Source organism: Lasiodiplodia theobromae (assembly GCF_012971845.1).
Source record: "Lasiodiplodia theobromae strain AM2As chromosome Unknown scaffold_69, whole genome shotgun sequence".
Classification (NCBI taxonomy): domain Eukaryota; kingdom Fungi; phylum Ascomycota; class Dothideomycetes; order Botryosphaeriales; family Botryosphaeriaceae; genus Lasiodiplodia; species Lasiodiplodia theobromae.
The window spans coordinates 28-26,876 of NW_023336551.1; the positions used below are offsets into that span (position 1 = coordinate 28).

Below are 26,849 nucleotides of genomic sequence, written 5' to 3' on the forward strand. Positions count from 1 at the left end.
TAACTAAATAAGTCGATATTTTTATTATAAAACTTTTTATTTTTTATTAAAATTAGTAAATTTAAGTCTTAATAATATTATAAATATTAAAAAATATTTATATTTCTTACTATATTAAAAGTTTTACGTTATTATAAAATTTTAAATATATACTATTTAGATTTAAGTATACTATTTAAATCGCGATACTACTAAATATATATAATTTTATATTTATTCTATAATTAAATAAATATTTAAATAATTTAGAAAATAAAATTAAAATATAGATAATTTAATAATTTATTAAAATAAAAATTAAAATATAGATAATTTAGTAATTTACTATTTTTAATATTTTAATAATTAATTTTAAAAAATCTAATATTTAAGTAATTTACTAAAAAAATATTACGTTCTAGTATATTTTATTTACTAAATAAATAATTAACGATTATAGTTAACTAGTATAATATTTTTACTAGTTTAATAACTAAATATATAGTAGATAAATATTACTTTTAGTTAATAACTTTATCGCTTATATTACTACTATTATAAAACTAAAGTTTTATTATTAAACTAGCTACTTTAAAACTATATAAAAAAGTAAATATAACTTTTATATTTAATAATATTTTAGTAGATAGTCTAGCTAGTAAGCTAAAAATATATTTAAATATTTTAAATTTTTTAAATATTAAATAAGCGTATAATAGTTATAAAGTAGTTTTAAAACTAGTTATTACGTAATATATATATTAAATCTTTAACTATATATATATCTTTATTAGCTAATAGACTAAAACTAGTAAATTTAGCTTATAATAGACGTTAAATTATTTATATCTAAAGTAAAATTCTAGTTAAAAGAAATAAATATAAAATTATATATATTTAGTAGCTACTCGGTTTAAATAGTATATATCTAAAATTTTATAATAACGTAAAACCCTTAACGTAATAAAAAATATAAAATTTTTTTAGTATTTATAATACTATTAAAGCTTAAATTTACTAATTCTAATAAAAAATAAAAAGTTTTATAATAAAAATATTGACTTATTTAGTTAAAAAGATTTTAAAAATCGACTTTTTTTTCGCGTAAAAAAACGTTAATAAAGAACTAAATTTAATTATTTTTTATCTTTTTATAATAGTAGAGAGACTTAAAATATTATTTATTATAAAAAAATTAATTTCTAGATAGAAACGTTCACGTTTTAGAAATAAAAATTTAGATATATGCTGTTTGGGTTCGGGTGTGCTGTTTAGACCGCGATGCTACCGAATATATACGATTTTGTATTTACCCCTAGTCGAAACCATACGCAATTATTAGAAGCAGTCGACACTACTAGGCCTCGTGGCAAAGGCGGCACGCCTAGAAATAACCTAGTTATTGAAGAGATAAAGCAAAAGGCACTACAGTTAAGGATTCACGGCCAGATGGACCTTGCAAAGCTGCTGGAGGTCCCCAAACGACAGATAAGGTGCTTGAATACGTAGTAGACGCTTTCACCAGCAAAGAGTAGGAGGAATAGCAGTAGCAGATCAAGGCATCTAAGGCGTTGCGAGCGCTTGCAACGTTCAGAGCGCGGGAGGAACAGCAGGACGGCTCATTGGAGGTCCTCTCGCTCCTGGCGACGCGCGAGAGGGTCCTCATGCGCAAGAGACTCGAAGAAAACACTAAACAAATCTAGAGTTTCCTTACCCGATGTATTAAAAACCATTGGATTGACGATCTGGCTGTAAGGATCAAGGCGATGAACTGCACCGATTGCACTACCCAGCATTCACTGCAGTCGAACTTCCGTACGCTGCGCATTGCTTCAAACAAACTAGAACTGAGATGAAATGTGCAAGGATTGTTCGATTATGTGGTATCATTCCTTGATTCAATGTGACTTGCTTGACCCTCCGTCGAACTCCATATGCCGTATGATACAACAAAGCCCATAAACCCAGCCTGACCCATCCGGCGAAAAAGGCTTCATATCGTGCCTAGCCAGGCCGATGTAGAAGATTCGTGAAAAACATGCAGAAAAAACAATTGCTTAACCGCCGAAACCGTAGAGGGTACGGCCTTGCCTCTTGAGGGCGTAGACGACGTCGAGGGAGGTGACGGTCTTGCGCTTGGCGTGCTCGGTGTAGGTGACGGCGTCACGGATGACACCCTCGAGGAAGGTCTTAAGGACACCACGGGTCTCCTCGTAGATCACTAAGGACTGTCAGCAGGAGGATCGACGGCGGCGGGACGGAGCGGGGGTACGTACTAGCAGAGATACGCTTGACACCGCCACGGCGAGCGAGACGACGGATGGCGGGCTTGGTGATACCCTGGATGTTGTCGCGCAAGATCTTCCTGTGGCGCTTGGCACCGCCCTTTCCAAGGCCCTTGCCACCCTTGCCACCTGGAGAGAGTCAGTATGGAAGGCATTGGAGTTGCAGCGGGGGAGGGGACGCACGGCCAGTCATGATGGAGGTTGAGTCGTAAGTGGGTTTCGAAAGTGTGGGGTAGAAGCGGGCGTGGAGACGCAAGTGGCTGGTCGAATGGTCGAGGCAGAGAGGGCGAGCGGCGCTATGAATTTATCAAATGCGGCGGAGAGACGCGTCGGCGCGCTCATCAACATGGACGGCGGCGCGGGTGCAGGGGCCAGCGGAGCCGCGGGCGCGGGCGTCATCGCTCGCTAAGGTGATCTTGCAGCGGGCCCCGTTCCGGCTTAGCGCGTGCTGGGTTATTTTCAGCCAATCGCATTTGCGCTAGCAATCGCTCTGAATCCAGCACTTGGTAAGGACGTTCAAAGCGCGCTAAATCGGCTGCGAAAACAGTCAGGGCGCCGCTGCCTGATCATCCGCCGCCCGCCCGCCTTCCATATAAGCGCCTCTCCCACTCCCGCTCCTCCAACTCCTAACAACACCCATCGGCGACTCCACCCGTCATCGACAACTCCACATCGCCATCCACAAAAACCATCAAAACACCGCACATCAACTGCAACGATGGCCCGTACCAAGCAGACTGCCCGTAAGTGCCCACACCACCTCACCGTCGCTGCGCCTGTTGTTGCACGCGTGCCGGTCGCGTTTCGCTCGGTCGCGCGCTGCGACAACATCGCCACACCACCTCACCTCTTGCTCATGCTGACTCATCCGCACAGGTAAGTCCACTGGTGGCAAGGCTCCTCGCAAGGCTCTCGCCTCTAAGGCTGCCCGCAAGTCCGCCCCCTCGACCGGTGGCGTCAAGAAGCCCCACCGCTACAAGCCCGGCACCGTCGCTCTCCGTGAGATCCGTCGCTACCAGAAGTCGACTGAGCTCCTCATCCGCAAGCTCCCCTTCCAGCGTCTGGTCCGTGAGATCGCCCAGGACTTCAAGTCGGACCTCCGCTTCCAGTCGTCGGCCATCGGCGCCCTCCAGGAGTCCGTCGAGGCCTACCTCGTCTCCCTCTTCGAGGACACCAACCTGTGCGCCATCCACGCCAAGCGTGTCACCATCCGTAAGTCGCCTCGCTCTCCGCATTCACTTCCAGATGCTAACGTATCGCGACAGAGTCCAAGGACATCCAGCTGGCCCGCCGCCTCCGTGGCGAGCGCTCTTAGAGAGCTTCCTTCTTCGCGTCACCCCCAGATACCATAAGTCGATGACCAACATCAATCGACGGGGTCGGTGATTGCTCTCTGGTTTTGCGGACGGGATGCCTGGCGTTTATCGGAACTGCTTTACAAATCAAATGGATGATGGGCTCGGGTTTCTGACTTTTCTTCGGTGGAGCAAGGGATGGTAGCCCACAGCGATGCTTGTACATTAATACCACGGGCATTGAGATGATCTCATGAAAGTCTTCAAGACATCGATTCTTGCCAAAAATTCTCCCAATACCGTGACGTGCATGCGGTGTAACTGAATACATGTGTGACATCCACTTGCTGGTGTGCAACTGCGTCCAAGTCTAATTCTAATCTAAATCTATCAATTGCATGTCCAAGTCTCAAACGCATCCATGTCTATGCATATTCACGTGGTGCAGGCTGCGAAATGTTAAAGTGTTCTTGGTGTTTCGCATGCTCGGCCTTTTCCTGCGCCGCCGCCCGCTGGTTGAGGAGGGTCAGCCAACTCTGCCAGCCGATCGCAATGAAGCCTTCGGACGAGTCAGCATGCCGCAACAACTAGATGAGCACCGATCCTACCTGCAAAAATACTTCGGAACTGTGGTGGAATAAACGTAAAGCTAAAGGCAGTGACGGCCGGCCAGACTTATTCTCGGTCAGCATCTCAGGTGTGAATGATGGCGAGGGGACCAACGCTTGCAGGAGTTCACCCATGAAACCGGAACGGCAATCCTGACCCTCTCGACGAGTTCTTCAAAGGTCGCCCCGCCCAACAAAGAATGCATGGAGAAGAAATAAGTGTTGAAAACGGGCGTAAACACCAGTTGATTCACGACGATTTTGGTGGCCAGGCTCAGCAGCTTCGAGCTGTAGTTGAAGGACTGGCCCAGGAACATGAACCATCGATAGTTGGGGATGGACGTGAGACTGCCGATGAAGACGGAACGCAGCGCCCTGGACGGCGAGTAGGAATCCTCCTCGGAGGCAGAAATCATCTGGGCGGAAAGGTCGCCAAAGAACCAAATCTTCAACCGTCAGCGCGGCATTTCGGTCGAGAGTGGGGACTATACATACCGTGATGGTGCTTAGCAACTGGACCACATAGGGACGGCGGGCCTGTGCTCGACTGTAGGCGCGAAAGGGTCTCCCCACAGGCTCAAGCCACACCCATGACGGCCCTTGAACGGTCACGGTCGTCGGCTCCGACTCAGGAGACTTCTCGACGGCCTGGCCGCTCTTGGACTTGGTGCATCCGTGCCGAGCGCCAGACGGACGGCCTACGGCACGCGACAACACGGGCCCGCGACGGACGAGCGCACGGGCAGAAGTCGTGGGAGTCATGGTGCGGATGCCGTTGTGGCAGTCTTGGGCACGTAAGACGGCATCTTTGGGGTGAAGATTGAGGTATTTCAGCCCGGCGGCGATCAGCGGGTGCGGGTGGACCGCGGCGGGAGCGCGAGTAGTGATTAAGCCGCAGAGCCGAGAGGGACTGCCGCACCGACACAGCGCCACAACGCGCCTGCCTCAGGCCGTGTCGCGTCGAGGGCGCATGGACAGGTCGCGCGCGTCTATGACGCCGCCGCCACCGACATGACTTTGGACTTCGGCCGCAGTCAAACAATGGCGACCCGTGCTTCGTCCCCGCCTCTACCCGTGAATCCGACCAGCGACTCTGATTATGGCAGCGACCTGGATAGCGAGCTAGTGCTCGAGGTCCTCTCCGGTCTAGAAACCGCGCCTGTTGCGTCCTTGGCCTTGGAAAGCCTCGAGGACGATGCGCCTCACACTGCCGCCGTCCGCCTTGCGGTCCTGCCCTCGTCGAACCCAGGCGGCGAGTCGCCGTCACATATCAAGATCGGCTGCAGCTCAGGCTCAAGGAACTGTGAGACGCGCCTCTACTGGGCCGGCCGAATGCTGACGTGCTGACAGCGCCTAGCTGCCCGGGAAGAGAACGTCGTTGAGCGTCCTGTGGTGGTGGAGGTCGAGCGCAATCGCCCCGACGAGAGGTCTCCGCTGGAGCGCTTTCGAACCCCGCCCAAGAAGCCGCTTTCCGTCACGGACATTGTTTCTCCAGCATGGTGCGAGCTGCAGTACTGGTACACGCTGACGAAGCACGGTCGAAAGAGACAGACCCCTGCCATGAAGCAAGGCTCCAAGGTCCACAAGAAGCTCGAGGATCAGGTTCACACAACCGTCCAGGTCACGGTCCAGTCGAGAGAAGATGCCTGGGGTCTGAAAATCTGGAACATCATCCAGGGCTTGCGAACTTTGAGACAGACGGGCCACACGCGCGAGCTCGAAGTGTGGGGGGTCATCGACGGCCAAGTCGTAAACGGTATCATCGACGAACTGTCGTACACGTGCCCAGATGAGGGGCTGGAGGAACTCGCTCTCGCTCGGCTCAACAGGCTGAAAAGCCGGCCTCCAGACCAGACGGCGATCTCGCAGTTCTTCCAGCCTCAAGGAGCGGTAGACCTCGGCGAGCCGCATACGCAGAGCAAGGTCTGGATAACTGATGTCAAGACCCGAGGCACCAAGACCCTTCCTCAAGGCTCGTCGATGAGACCCACAATCATGCAGCTGATGATGTACCGCAAGCTCCTGGTAGACCTGGCAGCCGGCTTGGTCGACGCGGAAGTCATTTTCAAACGTTATCGACTCCGATCGAACGAAAGGTTCACGGACGCCTTTGTGGCAGAAGTCGGCGGCGTGGGCTTCGGTTCCCAAGGTAGCCCGTCCGACGGTCGCGATGCGCTTTCCAGCAGCCAGCAAGATGCCTTGTCGGAGTTGTTGGCTCACAATTCGCTTACACAGCTCTGGGGCTTGATGATCCAAGAGTTTCGCAGGACCATTTCAGGGATCGGTCAAGTTCTCCGGGCAGAGTTTCGCCACCAGCAAACCGGCGACGTCCTCGGATCGAAGACGCTCGTCTATGAGGAGAGCACGCTCGACGGCTATCTCGCCGAAGAGATGGAGTGGTGGCGCGGCAAGCGGAAAGCAAGAGGCGTCGATATTGAAGAAGCGTTCAAATGTCGCATCTGCGAATTTGCAGAAGAGTGCGAGTGGCGTATAGAGAAGGTTGAAGAAATCACGAAAAGACAACCTAAGAAAAGAGGATCTAGGTCGAAATCGGCGGTCTAAGCAGAGATGAAAGCGAGGCAGGAGGGGTACGACCAGACTTGTGCTTTGGAATTGTATTATGGTAGCAACTACAGGTAGACATGAGCAAGATTTCCAGGAAACGATGTTCCCATCACTGACATGCAGCCGCCTGCTGCTCGATCTCGAATCTTCCGTTACTGTGTGCAATATGAAAGAACTGTAGTGGTATGTAAACTGCTGAAACGCTGAAAAGTAGTCGACAAGTGAAGAGGAGCGCGGATTTCCCTTTTCAGTAAAGTAATGTCCTGCTGCAGAGGAATTTCACTCATCCGTAAAGCGATCTCCTGTTTATTGTTCAGCAAACCTTCCGTCCACCCTGAACGAATCGTGTCGACTGACCTGTATCCACCCGAGTCCCGCCTGCTCCGATGGCGTCTGGGTGGGCTGTGCTCCTCAATGACCTCCACAATGTCGTCGCCATCGACTCTCCGCTCAGCGCTGATTCTCTCCTCGACCAGCACGGAGCGACTGCGCGGACGCGGCTGCGAGGGCGGGGGTGGCGGAACACTTGTACGGTGTTCTTCAACGATTATGTGGTGTGGGCGCGGACTCCTGCTGACTTCGCGAATCTCATGCCTGGAGTTGCGGCGACTGCGGCGGGAGCGCGGGGAGCGAGGCGGGCGTTCGCGCACGACTATCTCCTCTTCGCCAGCGATGGCGCTGCGGCCCCCGAGGTTGGCAACCGTAAGAAGCAGCCAGGCGATGAGCAAGAAGCCGGCGACGGAGCCCAAGACGATTCCAGCCACGGTCCCCGGGGCGGGACCGGAATTGAGACCCTGGTACGAGAGAGGAATGTAACCGCCGCTCGAATCGGAGCCCTGGCGCGGGATGAGACGGTCGTATGAGTTGGCAGGAAGCGAGTCGGCGGCGGGAGCGGAACGCGGCTGGAAGCCGGCGGCGTCGAGCGTGGCGCCGTCGAGAACTCGAGCGTGGCGTATCGCAGGCATGGTCGTGTCCCCCCGCTAGCGGATCTTTGGAGAGACGGTGGTGGAGGTAGCCACGGGTCGGTAATAGCCGGGCGCGGTCCCTATCAGGTCGCGGAATCTGGACTTTCAATGGGAAGTAACACGAAGCCGTACGGTGTAGCACGCCGACGGGAAGAGCGACGCGCTTTTGCGCGCGGAACTGGCGAAGGCAGTAGCGGAGGGCGGTGGTGTTTAGGGCAGCGGCGCGGGCGGAGGAAGCAAGTGCTACGAGTGCAGTGACGCAATGATTGGTGGCTGGGAGTCGCGAAAAGCGTGGCTGCAGAACCATCTCCCCATCCTGTTTCCCTTTCAGTATCCGCACGAACCCGGACGACCCATGCAGGCTTCTGCACACGATGGCCTCGGCCTCAAACCCCACGTGGTTGACAGCGTTAGAAAGCTGCACCTGCGATCTTCCTTCCCGCCTCCGGATCGGCCCCGTCTCCGCAGGAACAGCGGGCACTGACCCTCTGGCGCCGCCGATCCTGCCCTACCATCTTGACTTTCCGCACTACGGAGGCTTATTGTCTTTTCGCGTCTACATGAATTTCTCTTTTCTGGACAATTCCTTCCTTAGACCATGCCTCATCAAGCAAGCTGTCTTCAAAGCTCGTATCTAGGAGTGGGCTGGAAGCTGTACGAAAGCAAGCACAAAACATTTCCAGTACACAGGAAAGCAGAGACGTGGGTGAATTTGTCTTTGACGGGTATGATGAGACGAGTCATTTCGCGTTGGCCATGACCTAGGCTGAATGCTGTCCAATCCATTTGCTTGCCTGTATGTACAAAGATGGATAGCTGGAGATGGTGGCGACATGAACCGAAAAATAGCCATAGCTGTGATAGGATAAAACGAATGCAGTGGGGTACATGGGGTTATTGTAGCCGACGGCTAGCGTGAATTTATTTTTCGCTCATACCATGGGTAGTTGAGGCTATCATCTGGATGTAAATGTGGAATTGATAGTTGTGCATTCACTGAGGCATACTTACGCTATGTTCTAGGACCCTGCTATTCTTCGCGCTAGCCATCGGCTGCAGTACTTCTCTGTATGCAGCTAAAAGCTATCGTGAATTTATTTTTGCTCATATCATAAAAAGTTGTCATCCGAACAGGAGTGTAGGTATAATTGTTAATTCCACTTTCAACTCGTAAGAATAATTGCTGGGGCTCTGCTATTCTTCGGATTAGCCTTTGCGAAATCCCTCTGTAGCAGCATAGCATTCCATGGAAAGGACAGCTGATATGTGACGGTCGTAACGGCGTTGGCCGATATTGGCCACCGGTGTTGTGTGGCGCACCAAGGCACCACCGCAAGCCTCTGACCCAAAGTCAGGGGCTGTCCGTCCAGAGGATTGAGGTGGCACGCGAGGGAAATGCCTCTGGACTGCAGACGCTCGCTAAAGGACACAATGTCCGCGCAGGCTTGGCGCTCCTCCGGATGCTTGGCTCCGCGTTGCCGCCCCGAGAGGCGACTCGACGATGCAGGGCGATGCCGTCAGATCCGGCTTCTGGCTCGCTAGAGGCGCGGCCGCAGGCTGCCCTGGGGGAACGTCGCGCGGTACCACGGGTGGTCACTGAGCCAAGGCGCGTCCGGAGCAGTCGAGCCCCAAGAGCTGCTTGACCGCAAGCGGCTAGTGGCACGCGCATTCCATGTCCGCTCCGCCGCAATGCCGAGAGATTGTGACACTCCCCCCCATCTTGCGACGCGTTAGCTCGCCGCTGTCCACTTCTCGTGCTCGCTTTCTCGACGCTCCTCGCTCCTCTTATCCGGCGCTGCTCTCTGTTCTCCTTCTGGCACTGCTTTCACGACTCCCGCTGCGCCGCAACCACAGCAAAGACCTAGCGTTGTCGCATACCCGACTGCCGCCAGATTCCGTACCAGCTGCGCGTCGCATACCACCAGTAACGAGAGTCTTTGGGGCGCTTTTTCCCCCTCCCGCAGAACATCGTTTAATCCCAAGGCGCAATGTCGCAAAAATTTGTGGGCACCCTCTCGCAACGCCCTGCAACCAAACGAGACCATTTATATTGATCGTGAACAGGACGCTCCTCCCCCTGGCTATCCCCAACAGCCGCCGCCAGCTGCTTATGGACCTCCGCCCTCCAACTACTCGACGCCCCCACCCCAGGGCGCTTACGGCTCGCCTCCGCCTCAAGGGTATTATGGAGCACCTCCGCCCCAAGGATACTACCCTCCCGACCAGCAGCAGCAGATGTACGGTCCGCCGCCGGGTCAGATGCAGTACCAGCAAGGATATCCGCCTCAGACGGTCTACGTGGAGGAGAAGAAGAGCGGCTCAGACGGCATCTTCACCGGTCTATTAGCCGGTCTGGCCTGCTGCTGTTGCTTGGACTGTCTCTTCTAAATCAGGAAACGGCAGGTTGGTTGGTTAGGGGCAAATGGTGAAATTGGCGTTGGCTATTTGTTATTACGCTCCGGCCGGCGTGCCCGAGTCGATGTTGCTAAACAAGGCTTCTTCAACAAACTCATTGGATGAAACGTTGGGATATCTTTCATAATCTGTAATGTCATTGCTGCAGCCGGACAGAGATCCCGGCTCACCGTTACGCCGGCCATTTCAAAAAACTCCAGACGCCCCATCGCATGCTGCTTCGTACTTGGGGCCGCGGTTCTAAGAGACGTCCATCTTCTCACCGGGGGTATTTTCTTCGGCTTCGCCCTCTTCCATTTCACTTTCGTTCCCGACCTCGCCAGACTCCATCATATCAGCATCCCGCTCTCTGCCTTCGTTCTGGCTGTCGTCGTCCCTCCTGGCGGGACTGCCAGCGCCCCCGAAGCTAGCAGCCGGGCTCGGAGCAGAAAGCAGGCCTTTATGCACGGCGAGCTGGCTTCCTTGGGCTGGGTTTGGCGTTTGACCCCCGACGTCTGGCCGCGGGGTGCCGACGGCGCTCGTCTCTCCCTTTGCACTGCTGCCCTCGCCGCCTTCGTCCAGACCTTCTTCGCCCCCCTCCATGCCCTCCTTGCGCTCGGCCTCCTCCTTTTCGTCGCGGATGAGCCGGAGCATCTGGCGGCCTTCCTCGACGATCCTGCCAAACTGCTCCCTCCTCTCCGCCCACGTCTGGGCATAGACCCTGCTCTCTTGCTCCAGCTCGGCGATCTCGGATTCCAGCTTGTGGAGCTGCGTCGTCTGGTCTTCGCGCGGGCGCAGCATGCGGTTGCTCGTTATGCGTTCGGCCAGCTCGTCGTACGTCTTCCTGCGGGCCAAGGTCGCGCGTGCGGCGTCCAATTGCACCCGTAGCGAGGCGGTGCTCTCGCGGATCGCGGCGGCCGTCGCTTCGATCTTGGCCTTTTCCGCGGCGTAGCGTTTCCTCTCGGCCTCGTTGCTGTTGCGCAGGAGCTGGATGCGGACGACGCTGTCGGCCAGAGCGGCAAAGTCGAGTAGCATGTCGGTGCGCCAAGCCTCCCGCTCGGCGGCCTGGCCCGCGCGCGCAGCATTTTGGTCCTCATCGGCCGGAGTGGCATCTGGTGGGGGGGTCGGGAGGGTGGCGGGAGGGGTGTATATGGGCGAGTCGGGCGTGAGGAGACGTTTGGTGATGCGCTGGAACGGGCGCTCTTCGATGCGCAAGAGTCGCGACTTGTGGATTTGATCTGCGCGTGGTCAGGAGCCGTCAATGGCGCAGCGGGAGCCAGGGGGAGGTACCCTCGTCGGCCTGGTCGAGCAGGCCATAGTCTTGCGACGACATGGTGGAAAACGCGGGGGTGGGCGAGTGGACGGATGCTGCGCAGCAGTCGCGCAAGCTGCAGTAGGTAGGTTCAGCCGGAATAACGTCGGGGGTGCGGGCCCGCCTAGTATTTAAAGACGTCACCCGTCCCCTTTGGCATCCGTTCGTGCCTGCTTGGCCGTGGGAAAGGCTTTGTGTGCCCGCATTCTGCTGCAACCGTCCACCGGGAGCTCCTTTGAAACACGCTCTTGACTGCTGCCAAATATCAACCGTTGGCCCTCCCGCGCCGGCACGCCGCTTCCACATGGAGCTTGCTGCCGCACCACTCGGCCGCGAAATCCGCCCACGCTACATAGCTACGACGCCTTGAACCGCCAGTCCACCTTCGCCGCACCCGACATCATCTCTCAGTCCCGCTGGCCGCCATGCCCGCCCCCTCCCTGCTGGATATGGTCAAGCGGCGCTTGCAGCGCAGTGTCGACCTCGTCGTCGACGTCGGCGACATTCCGTTCCACGTGCTGGAGACCGTCTTGAAGAAGATCGAGAATCCCAAACAGCTCCGCGAAATCGAGGCCAACAGCCCCCACATCGCCGAGGACACCGGTCCGTTGTGGTTGAACTTTATCAAACGCGACATACAGAATTGGGAGCAGAAGCCGCACAAGCCGCGCAACCCCACTTTATGGTGCAAGGTCTACTACAAGCTGCGGCGCGAGCAGGAGGAGGAGATTGTGAGGCAACAGGAAGCCTTGAGGGCTGCCCTAGCCAAGACGGAGCAGGAGCGCAAGAAGAACACCAGCACGCTGCTTAACGCTGCCTTCGATCCGGTCCAGCATCGCCGCACGCACACGACGTCGGGCCCGTCGCTGACGAGGGATCCGCGCAACTATACGTACATGCCTGGAGAGTCGAAGAAGAGGCTCACCGGTCGCGGCATCATGGCCAAGATTCAGCATCAGGCCCAGGCCAGCCTGACGGCCAAGAAGAGCAATTCGCCGATGAACGTGCCGACTCACCTCCTCGGCAGCCGGACCAAGACGATGACTGCGCCACCAAGCATGATAGCACAGAAGACTCGAGCTCCGCAGCCCATCGATCGGGGCAAGCAGGCGCCCTCCAGAACTCCCTTCCCGCCACGTTCAGCATCCACGCCTGGCGACACGGTTCGAAAGCAGAGAGAAGAAGCCGAGGCGAGGCTGAGGGCGCTGACGAGCGGAACCACTCTTCCCCCCTCGGCCAAGAAGATGGATGGTGCGGGTGGTAACGTGACGACGGGAGCTCAGGCGACCGCCCCAGCAGCAGCCGGAAGCATCGCGCGCCCCTTGAAACGGAAGGCGGAGATCAACTGCCTAAGGCCCTCGAAGAAGAAGTAGGATATTCTTTTTGCGCACTTGAATCATTTATCGGGACGAGCATGGCGTTGGCGGGTTATCAAGCATTTACGGGTCAGTAGTTACACGGCAAAGTTTTCTGGCGCAATGGGAAAGGATACCCCGATTTCAAAGGATAAAACCGGCGTTTGCAGAGAGCTTTAGATGGGGGAAGAGTCATGAAACTTGTTCGATTAGACCGGGGAGAAAAGAGCAGACCTGCCATGTGCTTTTGGCGACCGTCTATCTGAAAATGTGGATCGTGCTCGCTGTCCGTGCTCGTGCATAACTGAAGGTTACCCTCCGCGCGAGTCGAAGCTGGTATGGAGCCCCACACCGAAAGGTTTCCCGGCAGCACCATCTTCCTTCAAGAGCTCGTGTGGTCCATCCTACGCTCGTTTGTCGCCGACGAGATGCGACTTCATGCGGTGCCGCCGCGCAGGGCGAGGACAAGGTGCAGCGTGGCGCCGCCCTCGAGGTTGTACTCGGCGGCCGTCTTGTCGTCGCTCCTGCAGCAGATTGTCAGTCGCGAACGCGCGGGCATACGGCGAAGTTACGCACATTTGCTTGCCGCCGAAGATCAGACGCTGCTGAACCGGGGGAATGCCTTCCTTCTCTTCGACACGCTCCTTTATGCGCGAGACCTGTGAAAGGCAGCGCGATCAGCGCGACGCCGCATCCGAAGCATACGTGATGACGGTACCTTGTAGTCGGGCTCGATGTCGAGCTCGATCTCCTTGCCGGTCAGAGTTCGCACCCTGTAGGCGCGGTTAGCCAGCGTAGTGGGGGCGGGGCAGCGACCTACTTAATCTGCATGGTGGCGGCGACGTCGGTGTGTGTATGGGGGCACGCGGCGGACGAGGGTGGATGAGCGCGTGCAGCGGGCGCGACGGCACGGTGATTCGAGTGTGGTGGTAGGTGTTGCGGTAGGAGAGGCAGCGGGTGCTTGGTAGTTTGAGCGCAGGCAGCACGTCAAGCTTGTGTCCGAGCGTCAATGCTGGCGGGGTTCCATTCCGCTCGCTCTCCGCTCGGCCACTCACCGTCACCTCCGCCGCCCGCTGCTGTGACCACCTCGGGTTCCGCGCTTTCGCTTGTCATTCCGGCGGGCTCGCTTTGTCTTTGGTTTGGTGATATTCTTCAGTATTCTTGAGCTGCCAAGGCAAGGCTGCCAAAGCATCACTCGGGGATTTTCGCGCATTCATTCGTGGTCTTCCGCCTTGTCCTTGAGCTGATCGTCACCAGCTTGCCCATCCATCTCATAGTCCCCTCTCGCGGGCGATGGCTAGTGAAGAAGAGCAAGGGTTCATAACTAAGGTTGGCTGTGCCCGTGTGAATGATGTGATGGGCTACGACTAGGCATAGGTTCCAGGGCTTGTTGCCTGTCATAGCATTTAGTCCATGCCAGAGGTCCGCGAAGAGACCTAAAGAATTGTAATCCCACAACCAGTCTGAAAGAAGAGTTCGCTTTGAGATTGATTGTCTAAAATGCGAACCTGGTACTCCCACCGAAATGCTACTGATGCGGCAGAACGGCCCTTCTCTACTGCTCTGATAAGCATCGTCTCACACTTCACCGCACCATTGCGTACGCCGGCTCGATGGAGATATATTGAGTAACTGGTCATGCTCCGCGATGGGAACTTGGTCGGGACCAGTGCTGGGAAATCAAAAGGAGTAAAGCCTTAATATTGTCAGGATACTCAAACGCAGCTCTTACGTCGTGTAGGTCGAGTTTTTAGATCAAAGTGTTTACTTTTTACGTTGACCGGTATCTAGAAGCTCGACGACTCGTATTAATAGAACTAAGCTTGGACTTATCTTTGCGTGTAATTTTTAACTCCGCTACGGAATATTAATACTAATTCGTCTCTTTCGCTACCGAGTAGTAAAGGATTTATAGACTCTAGAGATCGCTAGTCGTAGCAGTCTAAGTAAAATTATTGATTTTAGCACGTTATAGTTACTCGCGTTACTAATAATCTGCAAGGCACACCTTACCACTAGATCAAAAGAGATGGCTACGACTGCTGCTATCGCAGGCAGTTTCTGGCCAGTTGACTCATAACTGGCAGTGCTGCCCCAGCATGCGACCCAGCTGGACTCCAACACTAGTGGATCACCTAAGCTACGCCGAAGACTAGGTAGCGGGCCGCTGGAGGTACGCTAAAGCCGGCAGGCTTGGAAGTCTAGCATAATCTTACCAGTAATAGTACTCTCAAGTATTTTTAGAATAATTTATATATAGATAACGATCTATATGCTCCCGAATAATAGACGGTTTTAATTTTTTTCAACTAAATTTTAACGGATAGAAATGCATCTTGTGTAAGGATTATTTATGCTTTATTTTTCAATTTAAGATTTACTTAAGAGCAGAGAAATACTCCTTAGAATAGAAGGCTTTTCGACCGGTAAACCGAAGGTATCAAAAAGTCATGTCGATGGCACACCTACCGAAAACTTGCGGTCGTTGCGACGAAAGGAAAGAGCTGAGACGGTTTTGAAATGATGGCAGTCAATATGATCGCTCATCGAGTAGCAGGGAGATTTTCGGAGTCGCTTCGGCTGGGCAGCTGCAGCTTGCGGGGAACGACATCCATGAGGGATGAGCCTTCTTCCCTAACATAAGGGAATGGCAGCAATTGAAGTGTAAAATGGCTACTACCATCTTCATTGCAACCCAGGAAGCAAGGCCGAACCACCACTATCGACTGCCTCAAGCCTAGATTCCAAGAGAAGAGTGCAGAGCTGAAAAGGCTAGTGACAGGGGTGCGGGATCTCTTGAACCCCTGCGGGGGGACTCGGCTCGCTGGGCATCCAGTTGATCTCGGAGGACGAGAGATGCGCATTCGCCTAGGCGACGGTGTCCTGGGTTACCTTCCGCATCGACTCAATCTAAATTTAGGGTTTAAATGGTGCGACAATGCGGTGTGTCCATGGATTCGTTACCGCCCTCCGTCTCACGCGCAGCAAAAGAAAAGAAGCAAAAGACTGTATGGACTAGAGAGGCAGAGCGTACAACCAGGTCACCTCTGCTGTGTGGCAGGATGCAGTGTGCGTTTGTTGGGTGCAGGTTTCGCGCACAAGAGCTGAGTAGAAGGACGGCAACGAGTAATGGTTCGGACTCCGAAGCTCTTTCTGCGTTGGCCGGGCTTCCCGGCACTCGGGGAACCCACTAGCCCCCACCGTGGCCCTGCGCGCTGCCAGCGGCCGTCCAATGGGCAGCGACGCGACACGAAGCTTTTGTAATACGGCACCGTGAGTGGACTGGCGGCTGGAGCTGTCAGGAGCTTGGGCCCGGCTGCCATGTCGTCAACACGTCCCTCCCCGGCGCCATGTCCACCCCGCCTTTGTAGCGTATAATAATTCGTCGCTCCCGTCGCATTGCCAGGCCAGAGAGCTCCGCCAGCTTCCCAAGCTTCCCGTCTCGAACAATGGCCTCCGCCACCGGAATCCCCGAGCAGCATCTCAGCTCCGCCAACAACGGCCACGGTGAGCAGGAACCGCTGCTCGGCCGTCCTGGCGATGCCTCGCAAAAGGAGGGCAAATCGCTGGCCTGGAATCTGATCCTCGGCACCGGCATCATCGCGCAAGCCGGCATCTGGATCGTGAGCTCCCCAAACCGGTGCCGTCGTCCTGTGCCAACCTTGCTGACACTTCCAGCTCACTGCCATTGTATGGGCCGGCATTCTGTCCCACGACTTGATACTCTTCTCTGCTCATCCGGTAATTGGTCCCCCCTCGTCGTTTCGTTTCTGGCCACGCGCTGATGACTGCTTAGCTGCTCAACTCTGCTGGGGTGTTGCTCATCACCCAAGCCGCCCTCATCTTGCAACCCACACACACGCCTGACCAGAAGCGCCAAGGCACCTACGTCCATTCCGTCCTGAACCACGTTGGCGTTCTCGCATTGCTCTCTGGTCTCGTCGTCATTGAGGTGAACAAGGAGCGCGGTGGCCTGGATCATCTGGAGTCTCCACATGCCATCCTCGGTATCATCACCTACGTCTTCCTGGTGCTGCAGGTCATCGTCGGCTTCACTCAGTTCTTCACACCTGGAGTCTACCGGGGCGTCGACAGGGCGAAGAAGATCTACAAGTACCACCGATTCTTCGGCTATGTGACATTCGTGCTCGCACTCGTGACCATTGCAGCTGCGACCCGGACCACCTTCAACGTCAACGTCTTGCACATCCAACTCTGGGCTGTCATCGTTGCATCTCTCATCACTCTTGCCGGCATTATTCCGAGGATCAAGAGACAGAAACTCGGCGTGTAGAGGCATTTATGCTTCCCAGACTGTCCGATAAAAGTTGTCGGATAGTTTTATGTTCCATGGACCAGATCAGCTACCATGACTTCCGCAGACTTCAATCTCATGCGAGGAGGTTAAAATGATGGAGTCATAGAATCAAAAATATTTCTGCGCTTATTCACTGGATATCACGTCATTTTTGGTTGTGTGAAATGCCTCCGGAACGCAAAGTTGTAGAATGGTCACGACTTTTCTTTCTTGGTGCTATGATTTACATGTGGCTTTTGTCAAGCACGAGAAAATTTCCCTGGACGGCTCTGCTCAGTAGTTTCAGCGTGGACATTACGATTTTATTTATATTTCACCTACTCTTCTATGGATTCGCTCTCTGTATATTGATATCGTAGCCGAAGGCTGACGTAAAGATAGAGGCCTTAAAACAAGGCGTAATTCCAACACCTTCTTACCGCTGATTACTAGCGCGGAGAATGGTAGGGCCTGAATAACTATGTCTAAGTAGAAAGTATCAGGTTAAATATATCAGCACACGCAAGAAATAAATTCACACTAGCTAATTATGTAGGGGTTCTATATCCCTTAAGAGCTTTCGAGTAATTAAAGTAACAGTAGAGGATAATTTAATACGAACAGTTACATTTTTAAAGCGCTGTAAAATTTAATGATAGTAGCTTACGTATCGTAAAGCGTAGAAGTTAAATTTACGATAAATAATTCAGTAGGGTTTTATAATGGATTTCCCCCCCCATCTCATCGGAGTCTGTTAGGGTGACGAGTTGAATTGTTTCTATGGTATATATTGTCGATGTTGCCTTAGTACAAGAGAAACGGTAGCATCGTAAAGAGATACGCAAAGCTTCAGGGCCTCACTGTTTCAAAGAGAAAGAGCTTGGGAGTTGCGACCGCGTGTCACCCAGCCCTACAACTGGTTGCACCAATCTATACTCTTCGAAGCGTCATAAACCATCAGAAATAGAATCCGAGCATGTTTGTATTCAGTAGATATGTATCAAGGTAAATAATATCCTGTCCTACATGCTGGTGTTTTTCACACGATATGGATTGTTTCTGACAATTGCTCTTTACGATGAACGACACATTACCCACGCAACTCGAATACGATCGTGGCTATCGTTCGGACTTGAACTCAACTCTACATTCACGCCCGACAACTGCTTCAACTACTCAACGTTGGAGTACGAAGAGCCGTACATCATAATTACCCAGAATACAAGGCCTATTTGGGCTTAGTCCCACCTCTTGAGTGTACATAATTTCTGCTAGTTGCACGCCCCCCAGAGGGCAATCCATTATGGTTTCAACACCCATGATACTAGAAATATCAGCTAGCCTTCGGCTGACGTCCAGAATTCGTGGTATTCCTTGATATCATCGTGCCAACCACTGCAAGAGAACCTCTTCTCGAAACTTGCTGCAGGCGGAGGCAACGAATCATGCCGGTGGCTCAGTCGGATTCTTCGCCATTGCTCTCGATGAGACCCTCCAAGTCTTTGAGCCCCTTGGCGAGTCTCCTTCTGGGTCGGTCGCCGTTGTCTTCATCTGACTCCGAGTGGCCCCAGCGCTTCGCACCTTCCTGGACGGCCTCGAGATCGGCAGCCAACTCTCTACGCTCTTTGATCTGGCGGGCCTTTTCGACTGAGTAGCGCCCCTCCATGCCGACATCTTTCAGCATCTCCTTCAAGTGGTTGATCTTGGCCTTGGGCGTCTCGAAAGGCTTCAGTTCTTTCCCCCAAACCTTGCGGACGCCACACTTGAGTAGCCAGTCCTTTAGCCGCTTGATTTCGGCTTCATGCGGGTCAATTTCTTTGGCATCCTTGGTTTTACTCTTGCTGGTGGTAGGCTTGGAGCCTTTGGCAGAAGTCCCTCTTTTTTGCTGCTTCTTTTTGGGCGGCTCATCTATCAAAACAGACATGTCACTGTCAGAGTCGGAAGCTTTGGCCTCCTTGGTCGAGCTTATCGACTTGCCGTTGCCAACGTGGGCTGACGTGGGCTGCGAGCTTCCTTCATGGCTGGAAGACGGGCGCGGCGCCGGAGAGGTGTCACCTTGGTCGTCCGAATCATCTTCAACGATGCGAGGCTTCTTGGAGAGCCTCTTGGGCGCGGGCTCCGGGGACTTTGTCGCGTCGCTGTGAAGAGCTTCCTCCTCGTCGGACGAATTGGCCGTCTTTTGACGCTTCCGCGCCTTGGGCTTGCTAGTGGAATTGGCCTTCTTGGTCGAAGGCTTGCGTTTCTGAGGGGCGGCGGCGGCGGCGGGCTTGGGGGCTTTCGCACGTGGCGCCTCAGGCTCCGCAGGCTCTTCGCGTTCCTGCACGCTCTGCGCGGCCGGGTCAGGGCGTGAGTGGCGCGGAATGAGGAGGATAATTCACGTACGACTTGATCGGTGATGATATTCTCGCTGCGGCCTTTCCAAGCCGGATCGTTCTTGAGGAAGCAGTCGGGTAGGCTTAAGCGGTCTTCGACGGACTTGCGCACGCGTCTGAGAGTCAGGTTTTGATGGTCGCCAGAAAGCCAGAGATCGCGCACCGCGCTGCGCAGGGCGTGTTCGATCTCGGCATCGGGCGCGATGGCCGGTACCGGCTCAGCATCGCTGTCTGACATGGGGGGGAACCGCGGAAGCTGCGACGCGTGAGGCAGATGTAGTGCGGAGACGGACGGGGTCTCGAGGTAAGATCGCCCACGGAGCCCGATGCGGGTTAGCGCAACGTGCAGGCGACGCGCAGGTCCAAGGCACGGCGCGCGCGGGTGCTTGGTGGAGGTGCAGAAGGAAGATGGCATTTGCTAAGTTGCGCATCCGCCGCCATCGCCGATTGCTTGGTACCGTCAGGCACTGCCGTCGTGGACCCGCACTCGCTACCTGTCGCAGAAGCAGCCTTGGCCGCTGCGCAAACAATGGCTCGTCGCCCGGGCTGCGTCATCGCCCGCGCGCCAGGTGCAACCTCCGTCGGCGTCGCCCAGTGGTCGCGGCCACGAGGGGTCTTGCCTGTTGTTGCTGAAAATAAAAGTGGGCGCGGGCCTCGGGCTTGTGCGCCGCGCAGACGTCAACCGGCATCACACCGCGTTGTTGCCTCTTCAGGTTCCCTAGGAAGTCAGCGCGCGCGCCGGACTCGTGTGCCCTTGCCCTGGCTTGCTTGCTGCGGCCCTTATTAGCATCATCCCGCCTCCCACTCCGGAATCCAGAGCCCAAGCTACCCCAGACCGTCGACGCTCGTGGAAGTTGCGAGAAAATCGAGAAAGACCGTGACGCTTGGTCTTCGCCCCAAGCTCCAGACCCGCGCCCAGCCAAATATCACTCTGACGACACTCGCCTGTTTCCCACCCCCCGCCCAACAACGTCTTCGCCCCGACTGCTGCAAAAACCCCCCGCCGTCCGCCCTCCAGCGCCGAATTCTCGAGCGACCCCGCCTCCCTCCATTTGCGCGCATCCCGCACCACCGTCATGCCGTCGGCCAGCGAAGAGCCCAGGTCGGACAACGGCCGTCTGCTGCTCGTCTCCAACCGCCTGCCCATCACCATCAAGCGCTCCGACGAGGGCAAATATGACTTCTCCATGTCGTCGGGCGGCCTGGTCAGTGGCCTGAGCGGCCTGTCCAAGTCCACCACCTTCCAATGGTACGGATGGCCGGGTCTCGAGGTGCCCGAGAACGAAACCCCCACACTCAAGAAGCGGTTGAAGGAGGAGTACAATGCTATCCCGGTCATGCTAGACGACGATCTGGCCGACAGGCATTACAATGGCTTCTCGAGTGGGTCCTCTTCGCCCCTGCGCTGACCATCACCACATCCCAGCCGCTGACCCCCCGCCGATCAGATTCCATCCTCTGGCCCCTCTTCCACTACCATCCCGGTGAGATCACATTCGACGAATCGGCTTGGAATGCGTACACCGAAGCCAATCGCCTGTTCGCCAAGGCAATCGCCGCGGACGTCCAGGACAACGACCTCGTGTGGGTCCACGACTACCACCTCATGCTCTTGCCTGCCATGCTCCGCGAGGAGATTGGTAAGACAAAAAAGAATGTCAAACTCGGCTTTTTTCTGCACACTCCGTTCCCCAGCAGCGAAATTTACCGCATACTGCCCGTCCGTAACGAGATCCTGCTCGGCGTCTTGCACTGTGATCTGATCGGCTTCCACACTTACGATTACGCCCGCCATTTCCTCAGCAGTTGCTCAAGGATACTGTAAGCCCGCTCAGCCTGAGAGTGATTGGATGTGAACCGCCGTGCTAATTGTTTGACTTTCCCAGCGGCTTGGCCACGACTCCCAATGGCGTCGAGTTCCAGGGCAAGGTCGTCACAGTCGGTGCATTCCCGATCGGCATCGACCCGGAAAAGTTTGAAGAGGGCCTCAAGAAACCCAAGGTCCAGGAACGCATTGCCACTCTGGAGCGCAAGTTTCAGGGAGTCAAGTTGATCGTGGGCGTAGACCGTCTCGACTACATCAAGGGTGTTCCCCAGAAGCTGCACGCGCTCGAAGTGTTCTTGACGGAGCATCCCGAGTGGATCGGCAAGGTGGTGTTGGTCCAGGTCGCCGTGCCCAGCCGCCAGGACGTCGAGGAATATCAGAATCTGCGGGCGGTCGTCAACGAGCTGGTCGGACGGATCAATGGCAAATTCGGTGAGTAGACCTCCTGTCCTCGAATCGATCGAGTCCATTCGCTGATGACGCAGGCACCATCGAGTTCATGCCCATCCACTTCATGCACAAGTCGGTGTCGTTCGACGAGCTCATCGCGCTGTACGCCGTGTCCGACGTGTGCCTGGTCTCGTCGACTCGCGACGGTATGAACCTGGTATCGTACGAGTACATTGCCACCCAACAGAAGCGCCACGGCGTCATGATACTCTCCGAATTCGCCGGCGCCGCCCAGAGTTTGAACGGCAGCATCATCGTCAATCCGTGGAACACCGAGGAACTCGCAGACGCCATTCACGACGCGGTGACCATGGGCGCGGAACAGCGCGCCCTGAACTACCAGAAGCTGGCCAAATATGTCAACAAGTACACCAGGTAAGTCGCGCGAACTGTCGATTCGGTCCGAGCGGAATGACTGACAAAAGTACGCAGCGCTTGGTGGGGCCAATCGTTCGTCAGCGAACTCACCAGGATCTCCGAGCAGGCTGAGAAGAAGTTGAACGTGCGCCGAGGGTCTCTGCTTGACAATGCTCCCGAAAACGGCGAGGACGGCGCGGCAAAGACGGAGCCTGTCCAAGCCGAATCTTGATAATTGCTGACGGATATGGATGCGGGACCGGTTGAGCATGCATAAGGGCGTACGGATAGAAAATGTGGCACGATTGCATGAAGCTTGCACAGCACAGGATAGGGTTTAGGAGGACATCCCCTCTCATGATATAGCTGCCCGTTGCAGGCGCTGGCGTCAAATTGTGGTATACAGTAATTAGACCGTGCAAGCGACCTTTCTTTTCTTTGAACGCTGCACGAAATCGTATGGACAATTACAGGATTGGTGATTCCTGTGCATCGTTTCAATTGACAGGGCGATTCGGAGGTGCCAGGGTGCCAGCGGAAAGCACGGGCCACATTCACGCTCCCGGCGCGCCGTTCTGATGTCGAAAAGTGCATCTGAAGCTTGTCACTCCAACCGCCGCCTTCTCCGCGAACGCCGCAATCGCGCCATCGTCGAAGCGAAATCGAAATCGATTGCGCCCGCGCTCCGCCCTTTCGACGCCGTCACCACCCTTCTCGTCGCGCTCCTGCTTGTACGATGCCGACGCCCGGGAACGCATATCGCCAATTCACCGGCGTTGTCGTGTCGGCCGGCAAGATGATGAGGACGGTGAAGGTGCGCATACCGGGTCAGAAATGGGACAAGCACATCCGCAAGGTGGGGCACCTCTACGTTCCTTTGCCACTTCAGTTCCTGGTGCTGACAGCTCACTAAAGGACTTTCCTGCGCCTTACCACGTCCTCGTTTCGGATCCTACCGAATCCGCCAGGGAAGGAGATGTTGTCACTCTGCGGAACGGGTGGAGGACATCAAAACAGGTGCACCATGTCGTCACGAGCATTGTGGCTCCGTTCGGGCCCGCGATTTCCGAACGACCACCCATACCGACCGAGCAAGAGCGGCAGCAGCAGCTCCTCCGGGCGCAGCTAGAGAAGGACCTCAGAAAGGCGGCATCGGGCAGGAGTGTGTCAAAACAGCGCATTCGGGAGATTGCTCGGGATGAGACGCGGTTGCAGGAGCTTCCGGAGAGCCTTGTGGCGGCCATAATGGAGACCGGAGGGCCTCGCCCCGCCGAGAGAGGTGAAGAGCAGACGCAGATGCCTCCGATCAACGTTCGGGCAGGGCAGAACGTGGCCGCCGCCGCGAAGTACACGGAAAAGGGTCTCGAGAACGAGAAGCAATTGGAGCAAGTTCAAAAGGCGGCCGGATCCGTGGCCGAGGACGTAGCGAGAGGCGGCAAGGCCATCTAGAGGGGACCAAGAGCGGAAAATATGGCTCGAACAGTGTACTACTACGAACCGGATGGATGGAGACAAAGGTTTACATGGAACTATGAGATGGTGGGGCGGCGGATCACGCCGTGGACAGACGGGAAGCAATTCATATCATAAAATGTGACCAACAGCCACCCCAAACGACTCTCTCACCAAATCTACACTTTTCAAGACACTACAGAGTTTGAAACGAAACCTTAGCTTGTTTATTACAGTAGATACCGATTAAGAAGATAAAAACGAATACATTAACGTCCCGGTTCAAGACAGTGTTTGTACTAGATCGGTGTACATCAGGGCAATTACAAGCAACCCATTTGAAATAAGCAGCGGACAAGACATCAGCTAAAGTGGTAGATCAGAACGCTACGCAAACCACGGGAGCTAGCCGTGGAGCAAAGTGAGCGTGAAGGAGATACGTTTGGGCGTTTGCCCATATCATGACTGATTCTTGCATGAATCAATAGCAAACTGGTGTGATTGGCTTTGTCCATTGGTTTCACAATAAAATCGTGCCGTGGTCAGGTTTCCCGAGTAACGTTACTTAAGCGAAGAAGGGAATGATGTCTTTGGGCCAGCAGGCAGGACACCACTTTCTGCGCACGCTGTAGCCTGCGCGCCAAACGGTGCCTTGACCCGTGCCTTCGTCTTCAGCACAAAGCACTTTCGCATCCTCGCCGCGCACGCTGCGCAGCCGCCGCCGACATGTTCATGCTACGGAATGGTATGCACGCCTGCACCTGCCCCACCGCACCCCTCCTTCACCTGGGCAACCGAGAGTTTGCGATGCGATCGCCTGCTAACCCTCTTGGGCCACAGTCAGCAAGTACCTCTTCGGCGACAGCTCCAAAGAGTCCATCGTCGAGGTCCCCCAGGGCCAGCTCTATCTCGTGCGCCCGCTTTCCGTCAAAGGCTACTCCGAGCTCATCTTCAAGGACGCCGCCGCCTCGATCCGCCGCACCGGCCAAGACTTCCAGTACCAGCTCGTCATCCAGCGCGCATACGAAGAGGGCGAGCGCGAGCTGCTCGGCGAGGACGAGGAAGAAGACGGCGCCGCGGAGGGCCTGGGCGCGGAGAAGGACGAGCGCACTTTCCTGCTCGACGAGGCCCTGCGCTTCCGAACCGACGTGAGGCAGACGGGCGAGAAGGTATTCGCCTGGAAGGACCTCAGCGGCGACGAGGGAGACCTCTGGGAGTTTGTCTGCGACAGCTCCGTCCAAGCCCCGACCATCGCGACGTTCGAAGTCGTCGCCGTTCAGTGCCAGTACGAGCGCAAGTACCGGAGGAGCCACCAACAAGCCACCGAGCAGGACCTCCAGCAGTTTTCCTTCGAGGAAGAAGCCATTCCCGACGCGAGCCCGGTGTCCAGCCCCAGGATACGCTCCCCCCTCGCGTCGCCCGACATCGCAAGGTCCAGCTTCAGCCTCGACCCGCCGACCACCATCGACACGATGGTTTCCAAGCCTGCGCCCCAGCCCGCCACCCCGTCCAAGGCCGCAAAGGCCACCGCCGCCCCCGCGGCCCGCGCGCAGCCCGAGAGTCGCGAGGTGCTCGCGAACGAGACTGCCGAACTGCACCTGTTCGACTTCGAATCCGGCGCCTTCATCCTCCAGGACCCCAGCGTCAAGGTCACCGTTTCCGAGATCGGCAACTGGAAGTACTGGCTGCAGATCAGCGGCGAAGGAAAGGAATGGCTCGGCCAGGCCATCGTGCCGGACATCAACCCAGTCTTCAATTTCGAATACCTCTCATTCATCTTCAACCACTACACCGAGGACGGGTCCGCCTACTCCTGGCTCCTTCGCTTCAGGGACAACGAGACGGAGGAGAGGTTCCAGGGCGGCCTCATGCAGGCCCTGTGGGAGCACCTCAACGAGACCAAATGGCACAAGGCCAAGGATGAAGAGCGCGATTACGTCACGGATGCCTTCCAAGACTTGACGATGGAGGACTACGACGAAAAGGCCGAAGAAGAAGAAGACGAAGAGGAGGCGCAACAGTCGGATGATGATGACGAAGACAGCGCGAGGCGCAGCGAGCACTACGACTCGGACGAAGAGCAGGACGACGTCGTCACGAAAGACAGCGACGGCAACATCAACTCCCAGCTCGCAGTCGGCTACAAGCACGACAGGACGTTCGTCGTGCGCGGCTCCAAGATTGGCGTTTTCAAGCACACGGAAGACAATCAGCTGGAGTTTGACACCAGCATCTCAAAAGTCGAGACCCCGAAGGGCAAGCTCTTCAGTCCCAAGAAGGTCATGCTCCACATGGAGGACCGGGACATGATCCTGCAGAATCCCGACAATCCCAACTCGCTCTACCGCCTGGATCTCGAGCGGGGTGCGGTCGTGGATGAGTGGAAGGTGCACGACGACATTCCCGTCAGCATTTTCGCGCCGGAAAAGGTGAGCGACGTCTTCCACCAGAGTTGATTTACCAAAAGCTGACTGGCGCAACAGAAATACTCTCAGATGACCGGCGAGCAAACCCTCCTGGGCCTGTCGCACAACGCGCTGTACCGCATAGATCCCCGTCTGTCGGGCAACAAGTTGGTCGACTCGAATCTCAAGCAATACACGGTCAAGAACGACTTCTCGGCCGCGGCCACCACCGAGAAGGGCTACATCGCCGTGGCATCCAACAAGGGCGACATCCGGATGTTCGACCGTCTCGGTATCAACGCGAAGACGGCTCTGCCGGCCATTGGCGATCCCATCATCGGCGTCGATGTTTCCGCAGACGGTCGTTGGATCCTCGCGACGACACGCACCTATCTCCTCCTGATCGACGCTCTCCAGAAGGAGGGCAAGAACGAGGGAAAGCTTGGGTTCGAAAAGGCGTTCCCCAAGGACACGAAGCCACAGCCGCGCCGGCTGGCGCTGACGCCCAGCCACGTGGCGCAGTTCCAGCACGAGACAAAGGCACCCATCTCGTTCACGCCGGCCCGGTTCAACACGGGTGTTGACAGCACCGAGACGACCATCGTCTCGGCCACGGGACCGTTCGTCGTGTCGTGGAGCATGAAGAAGGTGCTGGCGAACCGCAAGGACCCGTACAGCATCAAGCGCTACTCGGACGAGGTCAAGGCCGACAACTTCCGATACGGATCGGACAAGAACTTGATCGTGACGCTTCCCAACGAGGTCAACATGGTGCGCCGGCGCGAGCTTCGGCGGCCGACGCGCGAAAGCATCGCCATGCCGTCGCGCATCGGCACGCCGCGAAAGGGCGGTAGGGGGAGCTATCTCTCGCGCAACGACATCGTGAACAGCCCGTATTAGGTAGGTCGAGCGCGCGGCCTCCCTATTTCAGAT

At 55.0% G+C, this 26,849-nt stretch overlaps 13 protein-coding genes across 13 annotated transcripts; 7 read left to right on the forward strand and 6 right to left on the reverse strand.

Moving 5' to 3' along the window:
- Window positions 1-2,036: 2,036 nt before the first annotated feature.
- LTHEOB_12624 (uncharacterized protein) lies at window positions 2,037-2,457 on the reverse strand (the record flags this gene model as incomplete). Its single annotated transcript, XM_035509512.1, has 3 exons — window positions 2,037-2,200; window positions 2,256-2,393; window positions 2,448-2,457. 3 exons carry the CDS (start codon window positions 2,455-2,457, stop codon window positions 2,037-2,039), a joined length of 312 nt encoding a protein of 103 aa, XP_035364379.1.
- A 525-nt stretch (window positions 2,458-2,982) lies between these two features.
- LTHEOB_12625 (Histone 3) lies at window positions 2,983-3,579 on the forward strand (the record flags this gene model as incomplete). Its single annotated transcript, XM_035509513.1, has 3 exons — window positions 2,983-3,007; window positions 3,141-3,476; window positions 3,530-3,579. The coding sequence occupies 3 exons, from the start codon at window positions 2,983-2,985 to the stop codon at window positions 3,577-3,579; spliced, it is 411 nt and encodes a 136-aa protein (XP_035364380.1).
- A 665-nt stretch (window positions 3,580-4,244) lies between these two features.
- On the reverse strand, window positions 4,245-4,929 carry LTHEOB_12626 (Integral membrane mpv17 pmp22; the record flags this gene model as incomplete). Its single annotated transcript, XM_035509514.1, has 2 exons — window positions 4,245-4,613; window positions 4,663-4,929. The coding sequence occupies 2 exons, from the start codon at window positions 4,927-4,929 to the stop codon at window positions 4,245-4,247; spliced, it is 636 nt and encodes a 211-aa protein (XP_035364381.1).
- A 279-nt stretch (window positions 4,930-5,208) lies between these two features.
- On the forward strand, window positions 5,209-6,729 carry LTHEOB_12627 (Defects-in-morphology protein 1-like mitochondrial; the record flags this gene model as incomplete). Its single annotated transcript, XM_035509515.1, has 2 exons — window positions 5,209-5,470; window positions 5,525-6,729. 2 exons carry the CDS (start codon window positions 5,209-5,211, stop codon window positions 6,727-6,729), a joined length of 1,467 nt encoding a protein of 488 aa, XP_035364382.1.
- Window positions 6,730-7,015: 286 nt separating this feature from the next.
- LTHEOB_12628 (uncharacterized protein) lies at window positions 7,016-7,697 on the reverse strand (the record flags this gene model as incomplete). Its single annotated transcript, XM_035509516.1, has 2 exons — window positions 7,016-7,034; window positions 7,090-7,697. The coding sequence occupies 2 exons, from the start codon at window positions 7,695-7,697 to the stop codon at window positions 7,016-7,018; spliced, it is 627 nt and encodes a 208-aa protein (XP_035364383.1).
- A 2,655-nt stretch (window positions 7,698-10,352) lies between these two features.
- LTHEOB_12629 (Tho complex subunit 7 Mft1p protein) lies at window positions 10,353-11,424 on the reverse strand (the record flags this gene model as incomplete). The annotated part of the gene is made up of 2 exons (XM_035509517.1): window positions 10,353-11,329; window positions 11,382-11,424. 2 exons carry the CDS (start codon window positions 11,422-11,424, stop codon window positions 10,353-10,355), a joined length of 1,020 nt encoding a protein of 339 aa, XP_035364384.1.
- A 404-nt stretch (window positions 11,425-11,828) lies between these two features.
- On the forward strand, window positions 11,829-12,776 carry LTHEOB_12630 (RNA polymerase ii transcription factor siii subunit protein; the record flags this gene model as incomplete). Its single annotated transcript, XM_035509519.1, has 1 exon — window positions 11,829-12,776. The coding sequence occupies one exon, from the start codon at window positions 11,829-11,831 to the stop codon at window positions 12,774-12,776; it is 948 nt and encodes a 315-aa protein (XP_035364385.1).
- A 418-nt stretch (window positions 12,777-13,194) lies between these two features.
- On the reverse strand, window positions 13,195-13,589 carry LTHEOB_12631 (Ubiquitin protein; the record flags this gene model as incomplete). The annotated part of the gene is made up of 4 exons (XM_035509520.1): window positions 13,195-13,282; window positions 13,335-13,417; window positions 13,477-13,531; window positions 13,579-13,589. The coding sequence occupies 4 exons, from the start codon at window positions 13,587-13,589 to the stop codon at window positions 13,195-13,197; spliced, it is 237 nt and encodes a 78-aa protein (XP_035364386.1).
- A 2,618-nt stretch (window positions 13,590-16,207) lies between these two features.
- On the forward strand, window positions 16,208-17,052 carry LTHEOB_12632 (Cytochrome b561; the record flags this gene model as incomplete). Its single annotated transcript, XM_035509521.1, has 3 exons — window positions 16,208-16,381; window positions 16,437-16,499; window positions 16,555-17,052. 3 exons carry the CDS (start codon window positions 16,208-16,210, stop codon window positions 17,050-17,052), a joined length of 735 nt encoding a protein of 244 aa, XP_035364387.1.
- Window positions 17,053-18,511: 1,459 nt separating this feature from the next.
- On the reverse strand, window positions 18,512-19,665 carry LTHEOB_12633 (Transcriptional protein; the record flags this gene model as incomplete). Its single annotated transcript, XM_035509522.1, has 2 exons — window positions 18,512-19,381; window positions 19,438-19,665. The coding sequence occupies 2 exons, from the start codon at window positions 19,663-19,665 to the stop codon at window positions 18,512-18,514; spliced, it is 1,098 nt and encodes a 365-aa protein (XP_035364388.1).
- An 838-nt stretch (window positions 19,666-20,503) lies between these two features.
- On the forward strand, window positions 20,504-22,291 carry LTHEOB_12634 (Trehalose phosphate synthase protein; the record flags this gene model as incomplete). Its single annotated transcript, XM_035509523.1, has 5 exons — window positions 20,504-20,810; window positions 20,876-21,248; window positions 21,314-21,684; window positions 21,738-22,077; window positions 22,135-22,291. The coding sequence occupies 5 exons, from the start codon at window positions 20,504-20,506 to the stop codon at window positions 22,289-22,291; spliced, it is 1,548 nt and encodes a 515-aa protein (XP_035364389.1).
- A 504-nt stretch (window positions 22,292-22,795) lies between these two features.
- LTHEOB_12635 (Ribosomal protein s17) lies at window positions 22,796-23,508 on the forward strand (the record flags this gene model as incomplete). Its single annotated transcript, XM_035509524.1, has 2 exons — window positions 22,796-22,915; window positions 22,975-23,508. The coding sequence occupies 2 exons, from the start codon at window positions 22,796-22,798 to the stop codon at window positions 23,506-23,508; spliced, it is 654 nt and encodes a 217-aa protein (XP_035364390.1).
- A 729-nt stretch (window positions 23,509-24,237) lies between these two features.
- Window positions 24,238-26,816, forward strand: LTHEOB_12636 (Vacuolar import and degradation protein; the record flags this gene model as incomplete). Its single annotated transcript, XM_035509525.1, has 3 exons — window positions 24,238-24,256; window positions 24,352-25,940; window positions 25,995-26,816. 3 exons carry the CDS (start codon window positions 24,238-24,240, stop codon window positions 26,814-26,816), a joined length of 2,430 nt encoding a protein of 809 aa, XP_035364391.1.
- Between the last annotated feature and the right edge of the window lie 33 nt (window positions 26,817-26,849).